Source organism: Saccostrea echinata, unplaced genomic scaffold (assembly GCF_033153115.1).
Source record: "Saccostrea echinata isolate AGI-Se365-2 ecotype Australia unplaced genomic scaffold, CSIRO_AGI_Sech_v1 ptg000014l, whole genome shotgun sequence".
NCBI classification, from domain to species: Eukaryota; Metazoa; Mollusca; class Bivalvia; order Ostreida; family Ostreidae; genus Saccostrea; species Saccostrea echinata.
In genome coordinates, this window is record NW_026889763.1 from 15,811,134 (window position 1) to 15,823,871 (window position 12,738).

General features: G+C 32.2%; 1 protein-coding gene across 1 annotated transcript in view; it reads right to left on the bottom strand.

The window, feature by feature from the left end:
- Window positions 1-10,878: 10,878 nt before the first annotated feature.
- The window catches only part of LOC133186539 (peroxidase-like protein), a 38,532-nt gene continuing 36,672 nt past the window's right edge, over window positions 10,879-12,738 (bottom strand). The window contains exon 14 of the mRNA XM_061321771.1: window positions 10,879-11,319. Within this exon, the coding sequence (XP_061177755.1) occupies window positions 11,064-11,319 (256 nt within the window). The 3' untranslated portion in view covers window positions 10,879-11,063. The remainder of the gene's footprint in view (window positions 11,320-12,738) is intronic.

The following is a 12,738-nucleotide window of genomic DNA, read 5'->3' on the forward strand; positions in this document are numbered from 1 at the left end:
ACATGTAACTTTGCAAAAGCTGAATGAGATCTAGAGTTAATTGGAAACAACCATTTGACAATATATGAATTTCTTACTTTGACCTTTGATCCTTTGACCCCTAAATTAGTAGAGTCTTCTTCGGTAGAAGTTAAGACATTAGATTTCAAGCTCCAAAACAAGTAAAATTATCATCTAAAAACCCATTTCATGAATATATTAATCTCTAACCTTTGACCTTTTACCTCTAACTCAAAAGGATTTTTTAATTCATAAGAAGTTAGATATAAAACGTCATTGCAAACCTCTAAAAAATGATTTTATCATCTGACAACCATTTTAAGCAATGTATCAAAAATTGTTCATGTTTTATCTTAAATGCTTTTTTCCATTTGGATCATTCCCGCAAAACAAAGTTTGTGACTCTTTGTGATTCAAATCATTATTTAATTAATTATAAGATAAGAAATACTTTATAGATTATCAGAAGGTGTTGAAAGAAATCCAGAAAAAAATTATTCTTATTATATTACTTAAAAAATGCAAAAAAAAATCCTATTCACAAGTTATTTATATCGCCAGCCTTATATGCCTGTCACATACAACTGATTGATGGTACATGCTACCTGATACAGATATCTCCTACTATCGAAGGACATGCACTTTATTTATGAATGTGTACTTTTTCAAAATTAAAGAGAAAAATATTGTAAATAAAATAATACAAATTCAAGCTTGGAATTCACACGGAAACTTGGTATCGTTATCATCAAATATTCATTTTTTTTCATGGAGTACAACATCAACATTGAAGTAAATACGTCTAACCGTCATGAATTGTGGTCAAAATACACAATAGTTTAAGGGGGAAACATTAGAAATCTTCTTGAAGACTTGTAAGCAGGTTCGTGTATCTTAAAGTACTTTGTGTAGTTATATCTATATCAAAAATATAGGACTGTGCACTTTGTTTAGTTATATCTATATCAGATATATAGGACTGTACAAATGAAAAATGGATATTTTGGTAAGGAGTTTTTCGTATTCGAACAATTTGTTTCTCATTTGCAGGGGTAGAGAAGAGTTTTAAAAAATTCAGGTTTCTAGTTCCAATCTAAAGATACTAAGGCGATATGATCTAAAAGTTTACCTGTATTTTGTTTTGTCAGCATTCACTACTTAAAATTAAATTTCATCACAAAGAAAACTTCGAATTTGATGCATATCGTCCAAATCTTCTACTTTTGATAGATCGCCTAGACGAACAACGTCTTTTTTATGAAATTGTTATAAATTGTTTTTGTCAAAGTTCAGTTCCTCAGGTAGATCACTTAAAGAGGTTCATTACACCCACAGTTTATTTCATATTTCATTATACTCCCACTTTCTATGTAGATTTTAAATATTCAAATGTCGGTTATGATACCATAGATATTTTTTGTGATTTTTTTTTTTCAAGTTTCTTATCAAGAGAATTGCAGAAATTGATGTGTATAGAAAATGAAAACATTTCCTAATATTCATTATTCTTTATTAGAAAAAATATTTTCTCCAAAAACAACCAATGTAATTTTTCTTCTTGATCTGTGAATGAAAAAGTGGGAAAAGCAGTTTAAAAAAGAAAATAAATGCATGTCGATGAATAAATATGACAAATTGAATGAAGAATATTTTAACGAAATGAAAATTCCAATGGGAAAAACAATTGCTTCAAAAAGTCCACGTAAAAGAATTATCTTACCCAATCCCCCTCCCGATTAAGAACGCTCAGGAGCTTTTGAACATCTAGACTTCAGAATAAGGTTAAAATTTCTGAAATAAAGTTTTTTTAAAAAATAAAGAAAATGAATGAATCAGCTAATACTTGTCTACTCAAGATCTGGCTATCATTCTCTTTGATCTTTGCTTAAAAATAATCCTTCTTCGTTCATGACTCATTATGAATCCGTTACTTGTTTTCAACGTTTAAGTGATTGCATGTTTAAGTCTATTTTTACAGTGTTTTATAGATTTAGATCATTAACATAGTGAACCTGTACAATTCCTTCCAAATGAAAACGAACAAAACGAAAGGGGTTTTTTGTGAAGCGTGTCATCAAAAAATTGTGCATTGGGCCTCCTTAGTATAATTCATAAATTCTAATCTGACATCTCTGAAATACTTAATAAAAGTAGATATCCGAGGTATTAACCGTTTGGATAAATACTTAAGTTTGCATGATATTCATAAAGATGTACCTGGTCATATTATTACTCATATACATCTTTTAACACTTTGATATTGTAGCATGTCTTGCGATAGAAACTTCGCGTTGTGTTTATTTTTGTTTTGAGACGACTTTCTGAATAAAACTTCTACATTAAATTATACCCTTGGATTATTTGTAAATTAAAATAAACTAGAAATGAAAGTAAGATTAACAAAACTTTACAAATGTATTACCGGTATAACAATTATGATAAAACGTGAAAATCCAATTTTTATAACCCATGTATAGTTTAACTTGAAGTAACTGAATATGAGGAACTAACCATACGGACAAAGGAGAGATTCCAGTATACATGTATGGCGAAAGTGCAGCTAGCGAAGCCAGTTGTCTCCCTCCTCGATCTCGATAGAGACGTCACCTGCTTTAGTTGAAGTGCCACAAATTTTAACCTACGCATGGTGCTTACGGTCGAGGTATCGTGCCAAAGCCTACGCCGGGAAGGAAAATCGAACCCGCGACCTCCAGATCGCGAAGCAAACGCCCTACCACTAGGCTACCGCCACCGGTAAGTCGAAAGCAGAAAAATGGATTTAAAACTCCGTCCTGACTGAAAACAGAGTTCATGTTTTGACCTTGCACATAGATTTCAGATCCAACTACGGTACAAGTAACGTCCTTACAGCTTTGCTAATAATTATCAAGTTTAAAACTAAGAAAATGGGCATAACTAACCAATTGTTTTCTGTCACTAAGTTCTGCGTAAAGGAATTGACAGTGTCTGTACCTGGATATCAGAAAAGCGCGTGAAATCCAGGCAGTATTCTTTGCACTTGCAAATCTGTCAATAGAATGTTGATTATATTAAATATTGATAAATTGAATTATAATGCACTTCCTCATATTCATAGACAATAAGTTAAATCAGATAATCAGCTTTTTAATGTTTGTGTATGAGGATCCTCAGAATATCTAAAGAAATATTATGCTTCCTGCAAAATTTAATTAGAATTAACGCTATTTCTTACAACTCTCTTTTTCATACTGCCTGACTGCAAAACTGCACGCAATTCTGGTTATCTGTAAACTGAATGTATTTTGAAACAATACTTAACATTTTATAAAATTGATATTACTTTCATTTCCCTTTACTTTGAACTTCTGTAGTAAGGAGTTGATCCTTACGTTGCGGGTTCGAATCCCACTGTGGGACGTGGAGACGGGCCTTCAGATGAGACCGTATCAACCGAGTCCCGTGTCACAGTAGGTGCTGGCACGAAAAAGATCCCTCACTGCTCAATGGTCCTGGGTGCCAAGTATAGGTCAAAATTTGCAGCTTTCCACCGGCAAGTGGTGGCGTCTCTATATGAGTGAAAAATTCTCGGGAGGGATGTTAAACAACAAACAAACAAACAATTATTGAACTTCTGTTTATTTCATGTTCACTCCACATCTGGTGGAACATTACTGTTCTAAGCCTACTGTAACACCTAGCGCTAGCATCTGAAAAAATTCTTTTTTTCAGTAATCTTGCGTTTTCTATGATTTGACTTATATCCTGTAACGAAAAATGTAATTTCGTAGTGTTTAAGGAAAAAGTTAAAAGAAAACTTGAAGTTGTACATGTGCACTGTTCAATGAAGTTTTAAAAATAAATTTCAATATTGTAATATCTTGACATCATGCAACCTGCAAACGTTACCCATAGCCGAATGTAATGACATTTCCCCAAACACTCTGGCCATTAATATTGCCCTAGCCGAAACTTTAGATTATTAAGAAATTGAACCGACTTTTTTATCAGCATTTTAATTTTTTTTTAGTTCTGGAATGCAAATAAATCATTCTGAATTCCACTTGATACGCTTGTTGGGTGGAAACATTATAGATCATGGACTGAACAGCAAAACCAGCAACAGAGAGGGATTAGGATTAATGAGGTTGAAAACGCGGTTTCTTAACCGTTTTCCTCTGTGCTCCTGATTTTTTTCTTTTCATCCAAAACATCGGCGATATTCCTAGATTGAAATTGCAGCAGTTTTCCATACTGCTGGGAAACCGAATGCAATGATATACATTTTGAGAAAAAAATTTCAAAGTTATCACAACATGTTAACTTACTAATCGAACACAATTTTATCCGATGATTGTGTAAACTTTCAATTTACTTGCATATTGTATTTTTCCACAAACATCAGATTGCACTCGTTCTGTAATCGAAAGGTCTTGGATTCAAACCCCGCTGGGACGGACCTAAGTCGATAAAAAATAGGTTGCAACTGTCCTTTCGCCAAGCGCCTGGCATCTGGGAGTGAAATGAAATATGGAGATAACGAACAGTATCCAAGCTCAAAGTCCATTAAAACAATACAGATCAGGAGCAGAGCGAACACGGACCTCCGGATCCAAAAATTCAGAGGTGGGATCAGGTGCGATGGAGGAGTGAGCATCTCCTGCCGACCGGTCACACCCTCCCTGTGCTCCTTGTCATGATCAGGAAATAACGGAAAAACCTGTCAACAACTGTGTAAATAACAGCCTAACAATTAGTATGAAAAACGTCAGTCAGCATATGACATAATGATAGATTGTATTTGTTGACAAGGTCATTGTATCGACCATAGAACTTACGAAATGATGACTTTAAACGAGACTGTTAATATTCCTGTTTCATCAACTTGTTTGTCAATAACTTACCTCGTTTTAAAAATTGTTCATACGTAGAGTATGCTCTTGCGACTCCAATCAACTGAGAGATATAAACCCCATATGCAGGTGATAAGTCATATTGCTGCATTAGTAAGGGAAGTTGATGATTAAAGTCATCACGTTTATCATAAAGCTTTGTTGTTATATTACCATTAACGCTTTTTTCTAGTAAAATATCCAAATATGAAACAGATCTAGATGTGTCAGACTCTGTGGTATCTTTTATTTCTAGCTCACTGGGATATATCCTGTATGAATGGAAATAAGAATTGTTTATTGATAATACGTCGTCGTTATATCTAAATGTCGAGTTGAAAGCCACAACAAGAGATTTCTTTTTCTCATGTATAAGATTTTGAATGAATTCTTCTTCATATGAATACAAAAATAGGTCTGTTAACAACGGGACGCCATTAGTACCCATGGGAATTCCAACAGATTGTTGGAAGACCCGGTCTCCAAAAACCACATAGATATTGTCAATCAGAAATTCATCTTTTTAATATCAACTTCAAAGTACTTGTGTGTACAATCAGAATGTTTTTTTAACAAAGTAATTTTTCAAATGACCAATGACAAGGTAAGTAAATTTACGAGTTCCATTTTTTATTGAAAAAGCAGCTGTCAATAATGTCAAAATGCCTGGACTTTATTTCATCGTGGGGAGTGGTTGTATACAGAGTTGAAAATTCGTGAGTTTTTATGGTATTGATTTTGGTAAAATTTCAAATTTTCCAAAAGTTCCTTGGAATTTTTTGGTATCCACATCTGATTTACACTACTTCTCGAATATATTGTTGCAGAGTACTCTTGAAGTTCCTCCTTCACAGCTGTTAAATTTTTTAGTGAGGAGTAAAGAAAGAGCCTTGGTAGAACGTTTACTAGAACCCGCTATGTATCTTTGTTTGTAAGAATTTTTATGAAGTTTCGGAATCCAGTATAAATATGGTTATTCAAATTCAGTTTGGCTGTTGGGAATATTAAATATATTCAAAACTGACATATGATTTTGAAGAATTTCTTCCTTAGAAAGGGAGCAATGGGTATAAGTTGGATTGCCACTTGTAGAATTAAATCCAAGTTCTTCTAAAACACGATTTAAATAATGAGCCTTACATACAAAGACAATGTTGTTACCTGCTTTATCTGCTAGGACCAGTACATACTGATCGTGTAGTCTATCTAATTCTTTTTTCACTTTTGAATTTTTGAACACAGAAGGACAGAAAGATGGACAGAAGGATGAAAGTTGTGGTTCTTTTAAATGAGACCTAAAAACTGAGGCCCCGTGTCACAGCAGTTGACGCCTTAAAGATCCCTCAATGCTCAATGGCCCTAAGTGCTGAGTAAAGGTCTTAATTTGAAACCCTTCACCGGTATATGGTGACGTCTCTATATGGTTGAATAATTCTCGAACGGGACGTAAAACAACATATTATCAATCAGTCAATAAAATATCAGTTCATTGCAATTAATTATCATGTTAATCTTATTCACTGCATTTCAAAGCAATTCATTTCGACTTCCTTTTTTGGTGTTTTATATGCATTCTAATGCAGCACACATGCTTGTTGTAGGAGAACATTAACAGAATTCGAATGTTTTCTCTCATTGTAGAGAGGCATTTGTTTCTCACAAAGTTATCTTTTTTAATTATTTTATTTTTTCAACACAATTCATTCTATACAAAATGTCCATTATCTTTTCTATAACAGAATTGTGTATATATAGAATTACGAGAGAGAGAGAGAGTTACAAAAATAGTAGGTTCCACCTGTTACAATGAGTGTCAAATTTCTCTTTTTCACCATTTTTATGATATATATTTTTGTGTTTGGTAAAAATAACTCAAGTGTGATATTGCAGAGTAAACATTTAGAGGTTTTTCAGTGCATCTAGAAGTATAAATATAATATTTTAACCATAAGATTAAGATATTAGCTATTTCATTATTTTTTCCTCTAATACCTGAAATGAATCATATATAATATGTGGTAACAATATACCATATGTTATGGACAAATGGAGGTTTCTCTGCTGGAGATAATATTCAAAGTTTTCAAGGAGTGATTGTACAAGATCACATTCCCATAGGATATGTTCAATTGTCTCTTCTTCTTTTTGACAAAAAATACACTGCTTAGAAACAACCTTTTGATTTTGAATAAAAAAGAATTAGTTGCCAATATTTTATTTAAAGTTCTGTACTGAAACCACTGGAGTTTACAGTTTTTTGTAACTTGAAATGGTAATTTATGAATTATTTTGCATTCCTTGCTATCCAAATCAAATAATTCAATCCACTTTTTGTAACCAGCTATAGTAGAAGTATTTTTATTTAGAATTTCATAGAATTTTTTTGATTTTTTGCATTTTGATACAATATAAAAATTAGACATAATAAGAAGATTTTCTGTTTTTTGTAAATTTTTATCAAAATTGCTCCTCTTTATCCAATCTTTAACTGCATGGATTAAGCTAGAATATTCAAAAAAATTATCTTTATATCTGGATAAGTATTGCAAAAGCATTCATAGCTATAAGAAATGCCATCTACTCCAATAATATCATTAATATATCTAATATTATTGTCAAACAGTTTTTTACTATAAAGGTTTTCCCTCCAATATGGATCATAGAGTTGTAAAACAGTGGAAAGTCTACAGTAACATCAGAATCAGTACAAATTTTATTCAAATCCACCCAAGACTTGAACACATCAATTCAGAATTTATTTTTTTTAAGTTTTTCATAAGTTGAGTGATGTATTCAATCCCACAGGATGCAAATTTATATATATTCATATTTGGGATGAAATTATCCCACCCTTTATTTGTAAAAACCAGATGTCTTATCCAAACTAATTTCAGAGAAACAATGAAAGCATTTAAATTTATCATTTTCAGTCCTCTATCTTCATAGTTTTTAACAATGACATCTTGATTTATTCCATAAGAATGAGAAAAAAAAGTTTTTCTAATTCTTTACAATAAGAATTAGATGGATTTTGGATTGACATTAGTAAATGATTTAATATAGGTAAAGCCAATGTCTTTATAACAGTAATTTTTCCAATTGGGATTAAAAACCTTTTTCCCCATTGACTAAGAACAGACTTGATTTGCACTAGCTTCGGTTGATAATTTATTGCAGACATTTTTTCTAGGTCAACATCAAAAATTATCCCTAATAAAGTAAATCTAGTAGTTCCCCAATTAATGTGGTAATTTGGGAGTAAAACCTCATCACTGTATTTTTTGGATCCAATCCACACAGTATGTGTTTTTGAGAAGCTAATACATAATCCAGACATACCTGAAAATTTTTCTGTGTTTTTCTGTGTTTCTAAAAGAGACTCCTCACTTCCATCAAGAATAAGGGAAGTATCATCTGCCAGTTGACAGATCTTTTTTCTATATTTCTAATGGTAATACCTTTTATTTTTTTTATTTTTCCTAATTTGCATGGCTAGAATCTCTGCAGAGATCTAAAAAATATATGGAGACAAGGGGTATCCTTGTCTGCATCCCCTTTCAATATCAATTACATCAGAAAAACTACCACCTTGATTAACAGTAGCTTTAATTTCAGTGTAAAAGAGAGTGACCCATTTTCTGATGGAAGGGCCGAAATTTAAAAAATGCAATGTTTTTTGTATGAAGTTCCAGGAAAGAGAGTCTAAAGCTTTCTTAAAATCGATCAGTAATAAAAGTCCTGGAATATCTTCTTCTTCTGTAAAGTGCATTATATCATATATCAATCTTATGTTTTCTCCAATATATCTGTTGGAGATAAAACCGGTTTGGTCAGGGTTGATTATTTTATCTAAATATCTTTTTAAATCTGTTTGCAATAGAGCCAGATGATATTTTATATACAGTATTTAACAGTGTAATAGGACGCCAGTTTTTAAGAAAATGTATTGGCTTGTCACCTTTAGGTAATAATGTTATGATTCCATGTCTTTGTGTAATAGACATGATATCATTCCTGTAACCATAGTTAATAGATCTTACAACAAAGGCCCAATATATTTCCAAAACAATTTTTAAAAACTCTGTGGAGAAACCATCAGATCCTGGAGATTTGTTAGCCTTCATATTATAAAGAGTATTTGAGGCTTCTAACAAGGTTATTTCACCCTCTAAATGGTTTGATTTTTCATAAGAAAGTTTGGGAACATCAGTATGTATCAACTCATTATCTAAATTTTAGTCCGCATTCCGTTTTTGGTATATAAATTTTCATACAAAAACTTTCAAAATCTGTGACTGATCATGAATAACCTAACCATTATTTATTTCTAATCTTGATATAATTTTACTTGTAAAATTACTTGACTCCAGTTTACAAAAATAGTTTGTGGGCTTTTCCCCTTCCTCAATCCATCTTGCTCTACTTCTTGTGAAATTACCTTGTAACTTGTGCTTTCTAATTTTTTCTAATTCTTGTTTTTTATCATATAGTTCTTCTAAGTTACTTTCAGAAATATTTTCTACCACATTTTTAATGTCCTTGATCAATGAATTTTCCTCAGTTTTTCTCTTCTTTTTGACATATGATGAATAAGAGATAGTTTTACCCCTTAATTCTAATAGTAAGGTTTCCAAAAATTATTGATCATTTATGGTAAAGAATATATTTTCATCTCGCACTGTGTGCATGTTGTCATAATTGTTATCTTCATGTTATCAACAAGGAAAGCATTCTATTTATAGACAAGACTACTGAGGAAATACGTAGGTCTTCTGTACAGTCACGATCCAGATCTTACAAAGGCAGTATTTTTTGCTGCTTTTTTCTCTCATTTTCAGAAATCATTTGAGAAGCTTCAAAGGAACAGTAAAAAAATCAGCCCAGTTTTTTCTTATTTTAAAAAATCCAAATAATAGAGCGGTTTAACTGAAGTTCAAGGTTCTATATTTGTTTAATCAGGAACTGCTAAAAAGAAGATGATTAACGCAAAGATTGTCTTCAAAACAATACAAATTTGGAACAGAGCAAACAAAGACTGCTAAAACATCAGAGGTGGGATCAGGTGGCATGGAGGAGTAAGCATCACATGTCGACCGGTCACACCCGCCATGTTCTCCTGGTAATGATCGGACAAACGGAAAATCCATGGACAATTCAATAAAAATAAAGGCCCAACAATTAGTATGAAAAACGTCAGTCAACATTCGACTGAATGATATATTCTGTTTGCTGACAAGATCATTGTATCGACCATAGAATTTGCGGAATATTGACTTTAAACGAGACTGTTGATATTCTTGTTTCAATAACTCGTTTTAGAAATTGCTCGTACGTAGAGCATGCTTTTGCATATCAAATCATTTGGGAGCCATAAACTCCATAAGCAGCTGATAATCGTATATTGCTACATAAATAAGGGAAGTAAAATATATAATTAAATATATAGTATTTATTTATTAATTATTCGTAGTATTCTTTGTATTTTTGCAATGATATCATTATCAGCTTGAAATTGGTATAATCAATAAACATTAACAATCCCTAGATTCCTGGCAAATACAGAACCTGTATTACCAGTTCACACTCCCTTAATCTGAATAACGTTGAGAATCCTGAGGTCTTTTGGACTGAGGCCTCATGGCACAAACGATCACGTTATTTCCCGCATTTTAATTATTCAATCATCCCCTTGCCTCGTATCGTAGAATCCTGATGAAAAAAAATCTAAATTAAGGTTAAAATGAGTAATGCTTACTGACATCAAGCAACCATTATGTAAAATTTTTTCAGAGCAGTAAATCAGCATATTTTTGTTTTATGAATATGATTCCCCATTTTAAGTAATTGGTAAGGTTTTTACTCATAAAACTGTAGCAACTGTAAACATATCATATATAATACATATACATGTTTATCATAAACAGTTACAACATCTTTACTTTAGGTATTTCATACAATTATTTGAACTAATATTATTTCATTGAATGTTAGACACAAATTGTAAATATATAAATAATTATACGCAAGGCCTGGTCTGGACTTGGAGGGGGATGTGATTGCCTCCAACATGGTGTCCATTTACAGAAAATTCTGGTGCGAAGGAAGCCCTCCCAGATCTCTCTCTCACCCCCTTTCAGAAACTTACGACGGCCCTGGTAACAAAGATAATGTTATTTTTATAAAATAATGTATTTATATAATTCTTGTGCGGCGGATAATTGTTCTTCTCCGAAGCAGGAAACCTATTCCTGGATTGATAGGGGAGAGGAAGAGAGGGCTTAATCTCACTAGCCGAATAAATCTTCTTGTGCTTGGGTATATTGGAGATGGAAATCGTAAAGCTGCGCGTCTTCGGTCTCTCAAACGCAAAAGCTGTCGTGCAAATGGTGTAATGTCGAACCCGAGCCGATTTCCTCTCAATATTCTGCTGCATGACTGTGGCGTATTACTTTGAAAAGAAGAAATAAAATAAAACATTTTTTTAATTCGGATAAAGCATATTTTTTCTCAATCAATGCTTGGTTTACATATATATATATATATATGTCAATCAAATTCAAAATTGACAACCGTTAACCGCAAAACGTTCCGACCAATAAGTCGGTTAATCGTATCAAAAATTCTGGACATAGTCCATCATTCTAAACTGTGCTTTACTCAAATAAACAAGACTATACAGATGATACATGTAGTAATATTATATTTATTTCTGATCAAAACACTATATATATTTTGTTTTTGAATCAATAGACAAAAAAATCATTAATAGATAAATGAAAAGTAAAAAAAGAACGCGTAAGGTAAAAAAATAAAACTCATGAAAGAAGCCTGATCAAGTATCATATCCATTTTTAAAACATCAAGAGAGATGTCACGCAATTTATCACCATAATCAAAAATAAATAGGTACTATCGCTTAATTTACAATGTTTGATTGATAATAAAATTTGTTAGAGCAAAGGATAGTAGAGGTTAGGTGCACATTATAATCAGTTCACAGTACTCAACGATCATTTAATCAAAAGCATTAAAGAAACACAAGTCAGAGTGGGTTATACATTTTCTTAAGACAGAAATTTACAACTGACCAATTACCCCCCCCCCCCAAATGTCAATCCGGAGAGCCTTACTTATCTCCAAATCGGCTTATTTAGATGGATGGAAATGCTAACATTTCAGATATTATTTTTATTTGTATTTCTTGACTGAATTTTCGAGATTTTGTGTTCAAATTTACACATATTTTATTTTTTTTCCCCGACTAATCGATTACAGATTTTCTAACCGATTACCATCGTTCCGACCGAGTAACCGGTTAACCGATTACAAATTGCCATCCCTGACACACGTGGCAATTTGTAATCGGTTAACCGATTACTCGGAGGGAACAATGGTACTCGGTTAGAAAAAACTGTAAACTGTTAGTCAAAAAAAATAAAATAAAATAAATATGTGTTAATTTTGACAAAAATTCTTAACAATGATAATATTTCATTTTAAAAACCTCTGCATAAATGTTGATAAGTTTGCGTTTTTTACATATCTAGAGGTAATTAATATTCTCCAAATTGAGATCATTTTGGCGCATGTAATTGGTCAATTTGTGAAGTGTTAATTACTGTTTAAACACCACGTCGTTACCCAGTCTGTACTGTATTTCTTTAATGATATTTATTAAATGACTGTCGATTACTATGAACTGATTATAATGTCTATCTTACCCTTTCTAACCTTTGCAGTTATCTATCAAATTATATTAAACAAGCATTGTAAATTAAGTTACAGTTTAGATCTAATTCTGCTTATATGGTGCAGAATGACTTCGTGTTAATTTACCAATTTCTCTGATTTCTAATGTATGTTTCAT